The sequence below is a fragment of the Theobroma umbraticum genome, unplaced genomic scaffold (assembly GCF_002168275.2).
Source record: "Theobroma umbraticum cultivar Fairchild unplaced genomic scaffold, ASM216827v3 scaffold_147.0, whole genome shotgun sequence".
Classification (NCBI taxonomy): Eukaryota; Viridiplantae; Streptophyta; class Magnoliopsida; order Malvales; family Malvaceae; genus Theobroma; species Theobroma umbraticum.
Window position 1 is genome coordinate 3,401,211 of NW_018397259.1, and position 19,692 is coordinate 3,420,902.

General features: G+C 33.9%; 3 protein-coding genes across 5 annotated transcripts; 2 read left to right on the top strand and 1 right to left on the bottom strand.

Moving 5' to 3' along the window:
- The first annotated feature begins 4,380 nt into the window (after positions 1–4,380).
- Positions 4,381–9,158, top strand: LOC110414868 (calmodulin-binding family protein). Its single transcript, XM_021426276.1, is given in 13 exon segments — positions 4,381–4,637; positions 5,616–6,155; positions 6,337–6,451; positions 6,532–6,597; positions 6,686–6,774; positions 6,874–6,961; positions 7,226–7,244; positions 7,247–7,464; positions 7,561–7,662; positions 8,144–8,183; positions 8,186–8,294; positions 8,296–8,615; positions 8,618–9,158. Coding segments are annotated over 12 exon segments (1,863 nt in total). The 5' UTR covers positions 4,381–4,637; positions 5,616–5,676; the 3' UTR covers positions 8,836–9,158.
- A 209-nt stretch (positions 9,159–9,367) lies between these two features.
- On the bottom strand, positions 9,368–16,179 carry LOC110414869 (homogentisate prenyltransferase). 3 transcript variants are annotated; one of them, XM_021426277.2, is made up of 11 exons: positions 15,919–16,179; positions 15,147–15,268; positions 14,902–15,048; positions 14,236–14,461; positions 13,727–13,800; positions 12,860–12,952; positions 12,418–12,535; positions 12,208–12,270; positions 11,793–11,825; positions 10,281–10,330; positions 9,368–9,743 (listed from the first exon to the last, which is right to left on the bottom strand). In XM_021426277.2, the coding sequence occupies exons 1-11, from the start codon at positions 16,141–16,143 to the stop codon at positions 9,677–9,679; spliced, it is 1,218 nt and encodes a 405-aa protein (XP_021281952.1). In that variant the 5' UTR covers positions 16,144–16,179; the 3' UTR covers positions 9,368–9,676. The 3 variants fall into 3 exon arrangements, with proteins under 3 accessions (XP_021281952.1, XP_021281953.1, XP_021281954.1); XM_021426278.1 differs by lacking the exon at positions 9,368–9,743 and adding an exon at positions 9,756–9,822; XM_021426279.2 differs by lacking the exon at positions 9,368–9,743 and having other exon boundaries at positions 10,052–10,330.
- Positions 16,180–17,372: 1,193 nt separating this feature from the next.
- LOC110415318 (small ribosomal subunit protein eS28z/eS28y) lies at positions 17,373–18,440 on the top strand. Its single transcript, XM_021426934.2, has 2 exons — positions 17,373–17,529; positions 18,036–18,440. The coding sequence occupies exon 2, from the start codon at positions 18,037–18,039 to the stop codon at positions 18,232–18,234; it is 198 nt and encodes a 65-aa protein (XP_021282609.1). The 5' UTR covers positions 17,373–17,529; position 18,036; the 3' UTR covers positions 18,235–18,440.
- Positions 18,441–19,692: the final 1,252 nt, after the last annotated feature.

Genomic DNA, 19,692 nt, shown 5'->3' on the forward strand with positions numbered 1-19,692 from the left:
ATATATAGGGCAAATAAATTGGGCTATGTCTTATAAATTTTTAATCTTGTTGGGCCACTTAAACATCATTTGGTTTAAATTGATTTAAAGCCCAAATTTGAAGGGCTAATCTATATATATATATATATATGTGTAAATTCAGCTTATAGGCCAAGGCCCAATTTAAACCTTAAGGCTTAAGGTCCTCTCATTGAATATATATTAAGAGAAAAAAGGGATTGTCATATTATTTTATAAAATTAAATAGTTCTAAATTGAAATGTTGGAAGAGTGAAAGAAAATTAATTTTCACATTTCATTCAAGAAATCCTTTTAAATAAATTATCTTCTATATCAGCGGTGAAAATTTTTAAACACTGTAAAAAAATTTTACAGAATTACCATGGTATAGGATGGTAATTCTTTTATCTCTTCACCGAATGTAAAATGATAAAAATTATACCTTTTTTTTTAGTGTTTCTTCTAGAACACATTCATTATGAAAAAAAAAATAGTTTAAATTAAATTTTAAAATCGAACATTTAAATATGCTATTTTTGTTTCTTTGTTAAGTTTTTCTTACCATTATTAAGAAAAAAAATGACTAGAATATTTTCTATATTGCATTGATAAAATAAAAACCGAAAATATTGAAATAAAAATAACAGTGGTAAGTTAAAAACTAACGAAAATAAATTCAAGATAATTTAGTGTTAAATTTTAAATCTCACGAGACAAATTTACTCAATATTCTCAAACTATAGATATTTTTCTAAAAATTTATCCAAAAAAAAAAAAATTTCTAACGTACCAAACAAGTCTGGATAATGTTTTAGACAATGAAACGATGATGTTTCCTTACCAAACGACATTCATTTAGGAGTAGATAACTAAACTGCTACATTTATTGCTTAACCAATCCCGTTGGTTCCGATTCCAACTTTCCACCATTAAAAGTTTAAGATGGAATTTATCCATTTTCCTCTGAAAGTGATATCTGCACTGAATTGTTAAAGAAATGGAAAGAGTTCAGCTTCAACCAATTAATCATATTCAAAATTCAACATTCTAACCTTGGATTTTACGTCCGGATATAGTGTAAACGTAGTTGAAACGTGAGCCTTCGAAGAGAAAGCAAAAGAAAAAGAGAGAAAGCTGTGGAAAATCAGATTTTCCAACTGTAATTAGGAGGGAAAGTGACCCAAAGACGACTGGTAATTCAGTTGAAAGTGCTAAGTAGAAGACTTTGATTTTTAAATGGGGTGGGAAGAGAGTTTCTAGAGAATTGGATGGTTTCTCCTTGTTGACCGAAGAGTTGGATTGGAATGGGAAAATTTTGGGTTATTAATCTTCAAGGGAATGGAAAAGGAAATGGAGAAAAAGAAAGAGTTTGAACGGGCTTTGCACAGATCCTTCTTATCCATTTCTCATCGTTTTCAATTTGATTTGAAGAGTAAACGTTGGGTTAAAAAGTCTTGTTTCTCCTTCTTTAGTCATTCCAAATTAAATAGATTTTTATGATTAAATATTTATTATTTGATATCGATTCAATTAATATTTATTATTTATATATATATATATGACATTGATATGAAAAGTGAAATTATCATGTAATAATGTTGATATTTTATCATTCATTATGACATATCAACATCACGTATCATGAAAACGATAAATATTATTTTGATTAATTACAAATAATTAACTACTAATTATAAATAAGTATTTGACTTGAAGCAATAATATAAAACCTTAATTGAATGCAATAACAAAACTTATTTAAATTTTTTTAAAAAAAATTTAGAGGGTTTTTTAAGTGCTATACATTTTTTTCCCTAATCTCAACACTAAGAATAGGAAAACTTTTGAATTTTATTTGAAGGTTTATCAAATTGATCTTCAATTACACCAAAAGAAACAATTTGGTCATTTGTGTAAGAATATTCTTAAAGGTTCAACAAAAATTCAATATGATATCAATATATATATATATATATGGTCAGAAAAAACAATTGCCAAAAAATAGGAATAGAATTGAATCATAAGTAGATTAATCGAGGGTGGTGATGAAGAACCGAGCTTAGGCGAGGGTGGTGATGAAACAGTGAGCCTGCATGGCGATTGGAGGCAGTGGGCAAGGAGACAGCGATGTGTCGGTGGTGCTTTCACTCTCACTCTCAGAGACAAAGCGCGTTGGACCATAAAGATATCTAGTTTTCGTCAGAGACCGTGGATTCTGTTGGACTAAACTAAATTTAACTTACACTACTTACAGCTGTGTCTAATCTAAATCTCAGCCATACAAGTTTTGTACATGTTTTCTATTATGACTCCCGGCAGTGCCCTTTTTGGGCTTTGCCTTCATCCTCTTCTTTCGAGCTACAGTCTGTAGTCACCTCGAAACAGTTTCATATATATATATATATAGCCCTCAAGCCTAACTTTGACCCATCACCATAGGTTCTTCATCACTACTCCTTGTGCTTGTGTTGCCAACTATCATATTTGGTATATGACACGTATGAATCTAGCTGGGTAGAAACAAATTGTTTCTGTATTTCAACTTTTCTTGTTTAGCTTCGGTTTACGATTTTAGCCATTGCTTGAACTCAATTCGTTGAAATGCATATAAACCTGTCACAAACTGCTTTTATTTTTAGATCAATTAATCCCTAACTGTCATTGTACTCGATCAAATGTGATGTTATAAGATATAATATTATTATTTTATATTTGTTTATGCAATTTTCATGTTAATGTCAATATTATTTGCTCAAACCCAAAATCACATTTTTTTAATTAGAATAATAATTACATTGTTAGTATATTACAATGAATAATGTTTAATCTTAAATTATTTTCTTATCAGTAACAAAAAAATTTTAAAAACATAAAATAGTGAAATAATTAAACAAAAAAAGAAACAAAAATGATGAAAAGACCAAAGGGGAATCCAGTAAAACTTGGCAAAGACCCGTAGTAAAGAAAGAAGAGACACTGGGGGGTTTGGTTTAGAAAGGTTCCCGTACGGTTCCTAAGTAGTACAGGGAAGCACAACCTTGCATGGGAATTCGATAGGACAGTTGGCATCATCACGCCAGCTGACGGTAATGGCCATGCCAATCTCAATCCATCTCATTGGGCGTGAATCTTACCCTCCAATAGTTGTTGATAAACTCGTCTCTGGCCATCGGCCGTGATCATAAAACGCGTGGAACGAATATTTTTCTCTTTCAGACAAAAAAATAAAAAACAATATTTTTAAAGCGTATTGTACTTTTCGGTACAAGAAGTAGAGAGCAGGAGACGGCGCATTGGCGGAGCATTGACTACTTGAATCTACCAATGTATAATACTCCCATAATTCTTTAGTACTTTCTTTCTTTTGGAAACTTCTAGCCAAGCATCTCATTCATGGTTACTTATGAAATTACACTCTGAACATGAATTTATTATTCATGTATCATCAATATACAGTACTTATACATCACTTAAATACATAATACTTATACTAAGTCTATATATAAACATAATTCATCAAACATAAAACCTTTAAATTTTGTATAATTTATATTTAATACTATTAATTTTATCTCTTCACTTTGAACAAAACCAAGTGGCAAAGCTTTACAGGATAAGAGGAGAGTTTTAATTAATTTTTTAGGGAGACTTTTAAAGTCTACCGTCACTACTAAAATACAAATGAAGAGAGGTTGAACAAGTATTTGTGGTAAGTTATTATATATCGTCATTAGTCTTTTCCATCCCAACATGTTCCTTCAATAGTTCACCTAAACCAATTAGTTTAATGCAACCAAATCTGTTTTTAAAAATTATTAGCTATTTAATAAATTTTAGTTAATATTTATCATTTTGAGTATCTCACCGTCCACGAACTTCTTTCTTATCTTTTTTTTTTTTCGTTAATAAGAAAAATAAATTCAGTTATTTAAATAAAAAAAATTATACTTACTATTAAATCACATATGTAAATGCTTTGAATCTCTATAACAAAATCATAGAATAGGAAATTTTATTATATTTATTTATTTAATTTTTTTTCATAAATAGTAGAAGTATAAGCTAAGAACCCTCCCTCCTTGATTGTGAAAAGAGAAAAGTTAAATTAGGAATAAAAATGGGATTAAAAGCAAGATTAATTAACAAATATTATGATTTAAAGTAAATGAATACTTTAGATTACAGAGAGCTGTTCCCATTAGGGAAAAGGAAGGAGAAATTTCCTTTGTGTGGCAGTCAAAGAAGAAATTAATACGTGGTTGGTTGGACATGGCCTCACTATACTCTCTCCTTTGGCTCCAACATTTCCCTCCCGGTTTCTCCTATAAATAGCCATGGCAAGCAAGAATAGCATAAGAGAGAGATTCAGACAGACACCAACTTTAGTTTTTCTTTTTTGGAGATTTTAAGAAAACAAGAAATCTCTCTCGAACACAAAGGCAAAGGCCACCCTGTTTCTGAATCACCACCATCCCCACATTCTTCGCTTTCTCCCACGTTTGGTACCTAACCCAAAGTCCCCATTTTTTTGCCACGCTTTTTGGTTTCCTTTCTTTGCTTCTTCTTCTTCTTCTTCTTCTCCTACTCTTTCCTTCAACTCATTTCTTGTCTCTGCTTCTCTTTCTCGGACTTTTGAGGTAAAGTTTCCTCTGCCTTTGTTAAGCTGTGCATTCTTGGTTAACATGTAAACATAGGCATGAAAGGAACTTTTATCTTTTTCCTTTCTCCATCTGGGTATTTTTGTTGTTTCGTTGTTGCATTGATTTGTCAATGTTACATCCCACATTTTTGCGTTGGTTTTTCTCTTTGGATTAAAGCTCAAGCTAGGAGATGTTTTGTCTTCTGGGGTTTTGTTATTTTGTTGTATCCTTTGAGTTATCAATGTTACAACCAACATTTTTTGTGTTGGTATTTCTCTTTACATTAAAGCTAATGAGAGGAGAAATTTTGTCATCTGGGTTTTTGTTACTTATTTTGTTGTTTCATTGATTTAGCAGTGTTACAACCCACATTTTTTTTTTGTTTCATTCAATGTTTCGATTTTTGGTTTTTTGTTTTTATCCCATTTCATTGAAATCTAAGTGAATTAATTGGTGCAAACATAAACTTTTTCACAAGGTAAATGGTTTCCTCTAACACTTTTGTTACGTTTCTGTTTCTTTGTGTTTATTTCATATCATTCTAAAGAGCAATGAAACATTCAAGTATAGGCAGAGAGTAGGGATGAAACATTCAAAGTTATTCGGCTACATCTGACACATGGCTTCCTACACAATGGCATTTGCTCCTTTTAAGAAAGATCTGTTCTGATTCAAATATGTTGATGAGTTAAAACCCATTTGCAAGTTGCAACATCAAACAACGCATTCTCTGCATGTATCTTAATGACCTCGTTCTCTTTGAAGAACTTTAACTGGATAAATGAAAGGAAATTTTAAGAGTGATGAATGGATGTGTAATGCTAAAAAATATTAAGAGTTTCAAGATTCCATGGAATTAACAGAATCCTTCGCTAGTAGCTCATTTGTGATCACCGTTAAACCAAAAAATAATGTTATATATAGTTTTTCTTGAATATTTTTGACAATTTATCTTCTTTTTGTTTATATTAGCAGGTATTGGGGCCCCATATATCTTGTTGGTTGAGATCTTTATATGTGAAGATATTTTGGTAACATGGGGGTAACCTTTTCATGTCCTCTTAGTGATCTTGATGATCTGGATAGCCGTTTTGAAGCTGTTATTGTAAAATCAATCAGTTTTAAGGATGAGGATGTGAAGAAAGCATTGCGATCAGTCAGTTTCAATGGCCGCGTTTCAGAGCCAAAAGTTATGCAATCATATGGTTCTAGGAAGATGATACTTGAAGGATCTTTAAGCTTAAACAAGAGAGAAACAGAGACCATGCTCTCATGCAATGCTCCTAGCTCAGAAAAGAAAAATAACTTGTCTGTTAGACTGGAGAGCTGTAAGAATGCGAATAACCATAACATATTGCGGAGATCAAACAGCTTGACTGAGAAAAAGCCTCATTCACAAGTTTCAGATCTGGGAGGGCGAAGATGTCAGGCTGCATTAAAGTTGCAAAAGGTGTACAAGAGTTTCCGGACCAGGAGGCAGCTAGCAGATTGTGCAGTTGTTGTCGAGCAGAGATGGTTTGTATCATTTTCTGCGTATTCTATCAAGGAGATACTGGATACCAGATGGACATGAAATCAATCCATCTTTTTCAACCATGAAAATGAAACAAATGAAATGGTTTCATGTCTCTTGGTGTCCAAGCATTTCTTTCCTCATATTTTAACCATATTTAAACCTTTTTTATCCATTTTGTAGGTGGAAGCTGTTAGATTTTGCTGAACTCAAGCGAAGCTCTATATCATTCTTTGAGATCGAAAAACCCGAGACTGCCATTTCACGATGGTCTAGAGCAAGAACCAGAGCTGCCAAGGTGAGTTGTGAAGAAGGCGGTGCACGCTCTTAAATGCATTTGGCTACAATGCTGGTTGTGAGTGTTGTCTTCTTTTGCAGGTGGGAAAAGGTTTATCTAAGGATGAAAAGGCTCGGAAGCTTGCTTTGCAGCACTGGCTTGAAGCGGTAATTACCATTCTAAGAATGAAACGTTTGTACCAACTGCTAATTTTCATTTATGGCTCTTCTTGATCATGTTTCTTGTTGTGAATAGATTGATCCCAGGCATCGTTACGGCCATAATCTCCAATTTTATTATGCCAAATGGCTTCACTGTGACAGCAAACAGCCCTTCTTCTATTGGTAAGATTTTATTGGACCAACAATAGAAAAAAAAAAGTGGAAAGGATTTTTGCATCCCAACAACTTGCAAAAACAATCTATCAACTTTTGAACATGCAGGCTTGATATAGGAGAAGGGAAAGAAGTCAATCTTGAAAAATGCCCACGGTTGAAGCTTCAACAGCAGTGCATCAAGTATCTTGGTCCTGTGAGTCAATCTTCCTTTCCAATTTTTGTTTAACTATATTGGCTTGCAGAGCATGTAAGTGTGGGTTTTGCCCTTACGTTGGATCCAAAATTATAAAAACCTCAAATCAGGAACAAAAATATGGTAGGATAGGGGCATAAGTTATTAAAGTTTATTCAATTTCATGATTTCCTTTATGACTTGGATAAATATTAAGTGAGTCATAAAAAATGGTCTAATTAGTTGAAATCTGTTTGCCAATAAATTTTGTCTATTTGCAGACAGACAGAAAGGGAGGCTTATGAAATGTAATAAAGAATGGCAAGTTTGTCTACAAGCAGACTGGGACACTTCTTGATACCACAGGCGGACCAAAAGATACTAAGTGGATTTTTGTTCTTAGTGCTTTTAAGATTTTGTATGTTGGACAGAAGAAAAAGGGCACTTTTCAGCACTCAAGTTTTCTGGCCGGTGGAGCAACATTATCTGCCGGAAGATTGGTTGTGGAAGACGGTGTTTTGAAGGTAGGCAAGAAATGTTTTTATCTTTTAAGATAGCTGAATCATCTATTAATTTGTGTAGGGCTTCTGATGTATTAAAATGATCTTTCAACTTGATAGGCTGTTTGGCCCCACAGTGGACACTACCTCCCAACAGAAGAGAATTTCTTGGAGTTCATGTCATTTCTTCAGGAACACAATGTTGACCTCACAAATGTAAAGGTAAAGAACACTGATCCTTCCAACTCTTATTTTAGCTTAAATCTTCAGGAATACTGGAGAGCAAAGTCCTATTGTAGGGTAAAATGATTAGCACAAAAGGTAATTTTCACTCTCCCTAGCTATTCACATCACTAGGAAGAAGATGCATCTTTGTTCCTAGCCAAAACTTCTTGCAGTATGATGTGCGGTGCAGAGTTGAGCACATGGTTGTTTGGGGATTGTTGGAGGGGGTGCTTTGCAAAATGAATGTCCATGTGCTCAAGGGATTAAAACGAAAATCAGTACGGCACCCAATGTGTAGTTAACCTTCACTGTTATTCTCAACTTGGTCCATAAAGTCATGAAATTCTTTTGCGCCTCTGTTTCTGTGGGAACTTTGTTTTCCAGGGTTGTAGTAGATATTTCTTTGGCCAAAACGTCCGCTCACCTATAATTAGTGTACGGGCTGGGCACTGATGCAGTTCTTTCTTATGGTTTACAGAAAAGCCCTTCCGAAGAGGAAGAACCATCACCAGATAAGAATAGAATCAGAATAAGCAGAGAAGCTTGCAGCAGACTCAGGCCACAAACAGTGAAACTCAGCTCATGAGGACTGATTCAAGAAAGCAAGATTGTGATGCTGCAGAAAATGCGAAAATCCATGTCAAGATTGTCTCGAGGATCATTATCAAAAATAAGTAAACTTCAAATACCAGCAAGACATGATGTGTTTGACATCTTTAAGACACAAGCATTGCCACCAAGCTGCTGCTGTGAACGTCCAGAATCCCCTACAGACGATGGCTATGAAACAGCGGAAGAATTTTTGTCTGAGGAAGATTTCATGTTCACTAAGATCAATTTGTATGGTGAAGATGATGATGAGGAAGATGAGAAGCCCATTCCAAAGGAAAAAATCATGAAAAGGATAGACTCGCATAAGGGAATGAAGTCATATCAACTAGCTCAACAATTATTCTCAAGTGGTCTACTGGGGCTGGGCCACGGATTAGCTGCATGAGGGATTATCCTTCTGAGCTTCAGGTCCGGGTCCTAGAGCAAGCAAACTTGTCTCCAAGACCGAGAAGTGCTAGTACATCTCCTCGGACAACATCACGTTTTAGCCCAAGGGTCATGACTCCAACTTCATTACATAAAGAAACAAGTTCATCTAGAAGTCCCCTTGCATCCTGAGCAAGTTGTAGTGTCACAAAAGCAAAAGCATAGGCAAGTTTTAGATGAAAGTGTGATTCTGGCATGTTGTGGTTAGAGAAGAAGATATAGGATTCTTTTCTGGTTTTTTGAGCCTTTCTTTTGCATATTTCTTTTATTTTTTTTCCAGTAGATCTTATGGTGAAAATGAGAAGATGAATTGGATGAGCTATTAGGTTTGTCTGCCCTTTGAGTTATCAGCAGATTTATAAATCCTACATTGACCTCAAAAGGAGATTCCTATATCACCCAAGAGAAACAACTCCTGGAAATTTCAGAAGCAATGAGAATTTTAATTTGGAATGTGCTCAGACTTGTCAGCGTCTGAAGGTTGATCTTAATGATATTGTATGCATCTATGCTCCACTTTCAAGTTAAAAATCTACTGTCCAAAAATAGTGATAGAAAAGATAAGTGCAAGTTGTTGAAGTAGTCTTCTTATGGTTTTTGAAACAGTCAGGATCATGATACCTATGGTGATAGTTCACATAGTTTTCGGTCCCACATCTTGAGCATGCTTTAAAGTTGATCTTTATGTAATCTCTTAACCTTATAGAACACAAATGGGTTGAACATAGTTTAACAGAAGACCACAAAAGTTAAAAGTAAAAGATGCTCTGTCGCTTGTGCCGACATTTCCCAAATGTATGAGTGTCTTCCCATACAGCATGCAATGTATAATGTTATGATCCAGCCTCTTCAATGAAACAAAAACTGCACAGCCGTGGAGTGAAAGGGCTTCCAGAATTTGAAGAAAATTGCCAGTCAATTTCACTCTTAGTCAGATGCCTTTCTCTACATCACCTGGTGGCACAAGGACCGTTTAAAAGGCATGTAGGTTTGGGTTCGAACCCAAGCAACACCCTGCCCCATCCCACAAGGGAAATTGACTGTTGACAAGGACCGAAACCTGCATATTAGACGATCGAACATAGCTGCATAGCCCCAGTTTCCACAACATCTAGTTGCCTGAGTCAAGTCAATTAGTGCTTAAGAAGCAACATCTAGCAATTTAAATTTTTTTTTTTGGGCTAAATAGCAACTTAATAAATTGATCCTACTTATTTTGAACACTTATACATAGTCATGCAGCTGCAACCATCATGCCTACACCATTAGTGCTGAAAAGATGCCTCATTCATGATGAGCCACATGGAACACTCTAGGCTGGGATAACTAAGAGGTTCTTTCAATTGGAGTATAACACTTTTATGTTAAAATAAGATCAAACTTTGTTTTCTTATTTCTTTGCATGATTTTGTGAAAGAACTGATACAAGATAGGGTTGCTACAAAATGCATAAATGAAATGGGAAAATCATTTAGATATTTACATAACTAGTCTCCCTCTGTGGAAAACAAAAAATCGAGAAACAAAATTATGAAGAGTAAAGATTAGTCTTCTAGACAAAGGGGAAAATGGCATACTCAGCATAGAACAGATTCCATATGAAGCGATAGAACCCTGAGATTGCCTCCTGCAAATTGCAATCAAACATAAAATCAGGTATTGACCAAATTCTCATGCTCCCTGTTGGCATCCAGAAAAATCCCCACATATGAAGGATTGTTGCAGTTTGAAGTTTAATTAAATTGATATAAAAAAATGTTTGCCACACCAACACATTTGTAGAACCTTAAAACCATTAGCCTATGTTACATGGACTCTTCACCTTACCTTAATGTACCCATGTCCAACATTTTTTTGGACACTTCATCATTCTTATGGATATGATGCTTGGATCCTCAAAATTTAGGTAAAAAAGGATAAAAAAGCATGGTGTACCCGTGATGGGCACCAATACCCTATCTCGAGACCATGTAACATAGGCGTGAGCCAGTTGGCTTTAGAGACGTTCAAACATCAGGCAGTTGTTAACAGTGAAAATATCAGAGGGCTGAGAGGCTGACATAGATTTATAGACTATTTATTGCTACAGGTTGCTAAATATCTAATTCTGTCATGCAGACATGACCATTCATTTTGTAGTTAAAACAAAGTCTGTACAGGCTGGTAATCTGCAGTTAAACTAGTCATCACACATGCAGGAATACTGAAGGATGCTTCAGGCAGTTAAATCTTTAAAGATATATGATTTGCAAAAGGACAGACCCTATAGGCTTGCTTCATAATGTCTCAATGATATACACTATATAGTTATACACATAGTAACCATCTCTAGGATATGAAGCACAACCTTTATTTCTGATATGAAAATTTCCAACCACTCTGATCCTGACTAAACTTTTTTACAGAACTAAACTAGGGTGCATCCCACATGTGAAAGGTTTCCCAGTGAAATGTATCTAGTGCACTTGAGCAAAACAATTATGGTCTGACTACGAGTATCAGCCAGTTGTAGGGCTTCCATAACAAGTACGGGCAGATATGTAGCCATTAGAGTGTAGTAAGAGAAGATGACAGGACCAATGGAAAATCAATATATATATATATTTATATAATTGGGGGGAAGGGGGATTTGAACCCTGCTCTTTGTGTAGGGGGATCATATACCAACCAATGAGCCAAATGCTCGGGTGCCAATGGAAAATCAGTATAAGTAGTAGTATTTTCAATATATAATTGAAACAAAATAGATGCATATACATATTTGTTTAGTCCATAATTTGGTTCAAGTATATCATTATAAATGTTTCAAAATCCAAACCAAACTAAATTAAATGCATGCCCCTTTTGACAGTTAACAAAAATGGTATGCCAGTTTCAATTTCTAAAAGGTCAGTTTGTACTATATGTTTAGTCAATTAGGTTGCCAAAAAAGAGCATGAACACCATAACTCCACTTGGATTGTAGTATTTATAACCATTTGCTATGTGTTCTTCTGTTAATTGCTGAAATTGAAAACTTTATGCAAGTAGAGTATATAGCAGGTCAAATGGTGCTACCGTGGTATGATCTATTAGAAGTTAGACATTACCTTGGTGTAATTTGCTTGTTCCAACACCCACGCCTGAACCAATATTAAAATAAAATTTACATTAGAGATCATAATTGAGAAACAAACAAAAATCAGTGGCATTCTTAACCGTTACTCAGAAAGGAGCAATTGTTATTTTAACACAAATTCCTTTTAGAATGTCCATTTCTGGAATTTAATTTAATATTTAGAATAGGTTAAGAACAAAAACACTAATGGTAAATGTTAATCATTGCTCTGAATCAAAAGTACCATCTAGAAAACTCCAGAAAGAGATATCTGGCATTTTGGAGCATTAGAAAAGCGGGAGGGAGGATGATTCAAATCAAAAGTATGGATGAAAAATCATGAAGAACAAATCATATGGTTCCTGGTCATTATTTTATTAGAAAAGTCATAAAGACAGGAAACACACCTGGAAAATTAAGCACAATGCCAAGAAGATATGAGCAGGTATCATCAAACTGCGCCTGAAAACCTGTAACACATAATCTCCCTTGAAGATAAATATAAAATATCCAAACAAATGCTCAACTGCTTCCATGAGCTACACAAATTAAGCACTAATTTTGGGCATAAATTATAGTGAATGAGAAGACAGGCTAAAGTAGTACAACTTGTTAACCTGAGGCATGTATATTGCTGCCAACACAGCAGCAACATAATTCACCAGTAAAAGTCCAGAACCAAGAAATGCAATATTTCTAACTCCAAGCTTTGTTGCTAATGTTGATATTTGAAATCTGTAAATGTACAAACAGACATCAAACAAATATTGATATAGAAAAATGTAGGGTTAGGCACGATACAACAACACTAGGATAGGTTTCAAACTGAATAGAGAGGAGAAACTTCCAAAAAGGGAAAGCAAGATGGAAATTGAGGCTCATTAAGGGAAGATCAAGACAAGAAGCTATGGTTTGAACAACCATAGAAAAACATAACTAATATTTTACAACTGAAGAAGGAAACTCAACTGGGGGCATATGGAAATGTGATATCAACAATGTCAAATGGACAAGAACAAAAATAAACAACAATATAACTAAATTTGTTCTACAACTTACTTGCGATCTCCTTCTACATCTGGAAGATCTTTTGTTATGGCGATAACAAGCGCAAACAATGTTACAAAGGTTGTGATAAATGCCACAGGTGCACTGCAGAAGAATATAGAGCAAGGATGTGTATAGCTCTCTCAACCTTTTTTAAACATGTATAGAAACAGCTAAACCTCAAATTTACTAGGTAAATGAATTTCCTAAACAAAATTTAGATTCTTAATCAATGATGCCTTTATGTACAAAATTAAAATGCAAATCTTTGGAGTTTTAACCAGAGGGATGAATTCATGGGTGCAGTACAGGAAAGGTTCCACTGCATTGCATGATGGAAAAGAACTCAGAGGCACCTCATGGATAATCAAGGCCAAGGTAAGGAACTAATGGCCCATACTTTTGTAAAGACACACAACTAAGTTAGAAAAACAATAGAAGCACATGATTGCTTTTCCTTTTTCATTTGTTTGTGGTCAAGGATCTATGTACCAAGTCAGTCTGTTGAGCCAAAATCATGATAGCTGAATAGCAGATTTATTGCTTTTTGCTTCGTCTTTTTTTTTCCCAATTATAAAATTTTGTCAATTATGATCATTGAACTGTCTCCAAACTAGAAACAGAGGGAATAAAGTTCTTCAATAACACTAAAAGTACACTGCATCATGCTGTTTGACTTTAGCTGTTTCCCTGAAAACCTTGGGGCTGAAATCTGACTCAAAGTTTTATAACTAGTGGACGGCTGTTTTGCCTTGAGCAAATCACCAACCAAGTCAGAAGGTAAAGATTGATAGTAAGGCAGGTAATCTGTTTGAATATTGCATAAAGGTATGTAAGAATTACATATTAACAATTCAAATGCAATAAATTTTTACCTACCTCCACTGAAATGGAAGTCCAAGGGCAGCTGTTGTGGCATAATACACCCCAAAATTGAGAAGGAAGCCCCGTACCTGCAAATGTCAATTTCTTAATTTTTGTCTAATAAAGGAACTTTTAGAAGCGAACATGAAAAATATTTTGAGTCTAAAATATCGTGTCAATCAATGCAAAATGGTGTCATTTCCATATACCCTATGGTAATTTTTTACAAAACCAACAACTATTAAGATCTGAGAGTAGTAAGCTAGTCCAGTGACTGATCATACTTATTTGACACAAGGATATCTGAGAAAAATGATATTTGGTTCATCTAAAATTCTCTCGGGTGACTTCTGCAGTGAGCTGCTTCACGTTCACTATCCAGGAGAATCCTTTAGTCCATACTTAACATGTGGTCACTTTAGATTTAGAAAGCAAACAGATAACCGCTATTGTCCTCTTGACAATTCAGTCCTGATTAAATGGGCAATATGTGCTTCAGTAAAGAAAAAAATAATAATAAATACCGTGGCAATTATGAGAAATGCTGCAACAGGAAATCTCTTCATTCTAAACGGAGGAACAGAATAGATGGTGCCCAGGAAAAGACCAAGAGAGTAAAGAGAAGTGATGAAAGGGCCAAAGTTGGATCCAACAATCAGAAGGCCAGTCACTGCAAAAATTATCACCAAGAACCATGCAGATTGAACTGAAAGATCCCCTGCAGCTATGGGTAAGTAGGGTTTGTTTACCCTGCAAATTGAATAAAAAAAGGTTAACTGAAATATTTAACATCTCATCTCTTATAAGTTGCTAGTAAATACATAACAAGCAGAATTTGAAATCTCAAATTTTCTGTAAGAAGGTATGCACTTTTACAGTTTACCTGCATGATCTAGACTCCAAGATCAAAACCTAAAACACAGCTCTACAATCAAAAAACATTTTAAAATAGTTCAAAATTTCAAAAATAAATATTACATGGTGAATAATAAAAAGAATTGGGAGTTTTCTAAGTAACGTTGCATTCTAGATAACAGTCTCTTTTTCTGCTGAGTTTTAAACCACATAAATGTGGTAACTCTACTGGTGTTACTTGGCAGCTCAGATTTAAATGTCAAGGATGTTAAATAAGTAGGTATCTACATTTTTACTTGAGCACTAAAATGTTTGTACAGAGATGTGACACATACTTGTCAATGCCAATATCATAGATCTGATTGATGCCAACTATGTAACCATTTCCACATATTAGAGCTACAATTCCCAAGAACGCCTTCAGCAGCAGAGACCACTTTATCAAATTTGAGTTCTCAATTAATGCTCTTGCCACCAAAGCACTGTCAATAGAATTGACGACAAACTTCACTTAAGGTATAACAGAATGCAATTAATTGACTCACCATATTTAACCTGTGTTTCACTCGTAAGTTCTTACACTGATCCTAGAGCTGTTCCGCGTATTGTATGGGGCCTCAAAAACCTCCAGCATGCATCCTTAAAAGTTGAAATTTTGTTCAGCATTGGATCAGACCCAGCAGCACCAACTTGTCCGCAAGCCTGACATAACCCACATTCACATTACATTAATGCCACAGATAAACTCATTGATTCTCATAGATAAGAGTGAACAAGAGAAAATTGCAATAATTGTTCCATTGAAGTACAGCACAGCGAGGGGTGAACTGGAAAACAGTCCTAACTCTATTAACTTTGTTGAATTGGCTAGCAGCTTTGTTGACCTTGCAAGCTCAAAACTTTTACTATTGCACCGCTACTCAAGCAAAAGGGGTTCTAAATTTTGTAAATGAAAGTCAATAACAGCATCAATGGACTTGAATAAAAAATTTTCAGCTCGTTGAGAGCAAAACTTCCAGCTAAAATTAGGTAGTGGTGTGTTGTTGCTTTACTAGCTTTTTGCTTCCAAAAAGCAAAACATTTTCTACCGTTTGCTTTTGATTTGTATTGACTTATTACGAAACAAAAGACAAATAGCAAAAAGCAGGTAGTTAAAAACAATATACCGTAGGATTATTGGAAGTATTAAAACAGGATCATTTTTCTAATTCCAAAAAGTTCAAGTCATTAAACAGAGCCTAATTCTCAACAAACATTCAATTTTTGACTGTTCTCTAATCCCAGCCATAACCAACAAGAACCAAAAGGAAGAACAACAACTTGAGCAAAGAATTTGGAATTACAAGACATACCCAGATGGGATTACGCTTGAATTGCCTAGTTGGAACATGTTTTGAGCAACTTGTATGACTGTAAAGCCCAACTGACACCACATTTCTGGAGCATCTCAAAGACAAGTCGAAAAGCCTGCCATTGAGCTTAGCTGGTATTGTCTTCGCCTGACAAGATGAGGCCTTGCAATGAGGATTTACAGCTGAAATTCCAATAGAAGACGAGTAAGAAAGTGAGAGCTCCATACAGAGAAAAACTACAGAGACAGAAAAAAGAGTGAAAAAGTCCGGACTTTGGACAACCAAGAATTAATTTTCTGGTCTTTATAGGTTCATGATTTTGCAGTGGTACCCTTTTTTTTCCACTTATTTTCTTTTCTACCCAGATTTGTTTCCCTATGGTGACTTATAATAAGCTTGTAGCGGTCGTGACTATGCTGTTCAAAATATAAGGATTTTTAATGAAAAACATATTTAATGTGATATTAGAGTAAAATCATATAAGGAATAATATTTATCATGGTATATATTTATGTAGGAAAAATAAAATTTTTTTTATAAATATAAAGATTACTAAAAAATATAAATTTAATCATGTGTAAATCCATAAAATAATTTTTTATTCTATTTTATATTACTCAATATTTTTTCAGTTTTCCTCACACACCTTTACAACTTTATGAAACTCTCATAAAAAATCCATTTTTTGAATAAAAATTACCTATTCCATATCTATAGAAATTATATTTAAAGTGGTTCGATTTTCATTATATACATCCACTTACGAGAGAGAAATATTTAATATAAATATAGAAATTACAAAAAATATAAAAACCTAAAGAAATAAAATCTAAATCTGATACTGAAAAAAAGTTTGTTCTATATTCATTAATGTTTAAACTTAGTTCTATATTCATTGAGAAATCTTCTTTATTAAATGTATTTGTATTTTAAATAACATTAACTAATTTTCAACTACTATAATTCCACTAAATCAAAACTGATTTTTAATTAAAAATTGGATGGAACATTTAATGCAAGATTATAATGGATTTTATTTATGTAAAAATATCATTTTTATAATACTATTTAGATTTTACGTATTTATTTTAACTATTTGTCAAAAATTTTGTTAAATAATTTAAGAATAGAATTTATCAAATTATATAAATAAATCAATTCATAAATATATAATGTTTAAAGTTGAATCAATGAATTTTTGCAACTTAATAACAAGAACAAAAATATAAGATCAGGAAGGATATTTTAAAAAGAAAAAAAATGTAAAATGTCGTCATACCAAATTATAAATAAAAAAATGCATAATTTAGAATTCAAAAGTATGATAATCCGACGGTCCCAACATGCCCAAATCAAGGACCAAACGGTCAGCAATGATGCACCTCAATTACACCACGCATAAATTTCCAAAGCCCAAAACCAAATGCTGAAGTGACCATAATACCCAGGTTAAGAAACCAAATCTATGAACATAACAGTATTTTCAAAAGACTTGTCTATATAAACCCTAATTCTAGGGCTTTTCTCTCCACCCAGAAATTCGCTATAGAAGCAGCCGCTTCCCTTCCCTCTGCTCCGACCCTCGTATTCTCTTAGCCAAGGTCTTATCAGGTGATTACGCTTACTGTTACAGCTTTTCGTTGTTTCCTTTGGTTATGTTTAACGTTAGATCTGCTGCGTTCTTTCTCTCTATAAATTTGCTCCGATTTCATCTATCTTTTCTTTAGAGTTCCTTCATTCAGGAAGAAAGTTTTTAACCTGTTTTGAAGAATAGATAGATTTCTTGATTATCTGCTATACTATGCTGTTAAGTAGCTAAAATGAAGGTATTCGGATGTTAATGAACCATTCTGTGAGTGCTTTAGCTGGGATTACTTTCATTTATTTTGAAATTGGTTATCATATTTATGATCATATAATCTTGTTTGAGATACCTTTTTGGGCTATTAGTTAGGTTAGCTTAGGATTAAGGATCTTAGATTCGAGCCGAAGTGCTACCCTTAATCTAGGTTAGCTTATGATCATATAATCTTGTTTAAGGTACCCTATTTTATTTACAAAACAGGTGTAGTTTTTGGACAATCGGGAATAAAAGGATGGGTTTTGATTGTTTGCAGAATGGATTCCCAAATTAAGCATGCCGTGGTGGTGAAAGTTATGGGAAGGACAGGATCAAGAGGTCAGGTGACTCAAGTGAGAGTCAAGTTTTTGGATGATCAGAACCGTTACATTATGAGGAACGTGAAGGGACCGGTCAGGGAGGGAGATATTCTCACCCTGCTCGAGTCTGAGAGAGAAGCTAGGAGACTTCGTTGATTATCCTTCTATCTTCTGTGACATTGATATTGATGTTTTGTGGTACTAGCTAGTTTTTTTATTTTCTGCCGCGTTTTGTTTTTACTTTTGAAAGTGGCCAGTTTCTCATACCTAGACTTGGATTTTGGGGAGAATGGTTTTACATGGATAAGTTGTCCTAAATCTTTAATTATGTTGTTGAATGAACTAAGTTGGTTTTGAGATTATGATTTTTGTCTTCCATTACTATTTCTTGAGAATATTTGATTGGTGCCTAATGTAACATTGTTTAGCATCACAAGACAAAGGTTGTTGTATCTTGATGCTTGGGATGTGCTTGATTCTATTTTCTAACTGAGAATCAAACCCTTTGCCCTGGAATAAGGCTCTGTCTGATTCTATCAAGTGAAGGTGTGGCTTTAGCAGGTGCCTGAGTGCCTTTTGGTGATTGAAAAAACTGAAGGAAGTAGCTGAGTTACTCTTTAGGGAAATCAGTGGAAAAAGTATAACTATGAGAAAGTGATTAATTTTATAACAATGTCGTCGTGGAAGATAAGGGTATCAAGGTGTTAGAAAGATGTATATGCGAGCCCAATTACGGATGAAGGAGAGAGAGAGAGAGAGGGCGATGGAGTACGTTAGACGGCGGTAGGAGTGTGTAGGTGGTACAGAGGGGGACGGAGGGTGAAGGCAGAAAATGTCATGCCACATTTTCTTTTGTCAATAATTACTCTTTTTCTATATTTTATTTTTTATTAAGTATTTTATCTTCTCTAAATATGTAAAAGTGCTGGAAATATTTTTTCAAAAGCAAGACGAAAAGTTTTTAGATTCAAATGTGTTTCTCTCCAAAACGTATATGTTAGATATTAGCGACAAAATACGGATTAATATATTATTGGGTAAGATATTTTTACATTTTAAAGTTTAGTTAAAATTATATAAAGGTTTATTAATTTTTAAAATAAATATTTTATTTTAAAAAATTATTTTACATTGTATATGTAAGTTCAACTCAACTTGCTGATGTAGTAAAAATTTAAAAATAATTTTATTTTTGATTAAATTTTATAATTATAATTATATAATATTATTATTTTTTATTAATTTAAAAAAGTTTTCCGTCTCAAGAGTACTGGAGCTCCACTGGGGAGCCCAACGCTCCCAGGAGCCCCAGTCAAGCCCATGGCAAGCATCGGTGCTCCACTTTCTTGGTGAGCTAGGAGCATCGATTGGTGTTCTTATTTTTTTTTATTTTTTTTAAATATAATAATAATTTTTTAGATTAATAAATAAAAAATATTTTAATTTTTTATATTTTTTATTAATGGTGTTTGGATTTTTAAGGGAGAGTGTTTATATTGAAAATTAATAAATTTTTGTATAATTTTGATTAAAATTTATGAAAATGAGGGTATTTTATATTATATTATATTATATTTTCAACAAGTATGAAAAGATATCATACATTTTTTAAGA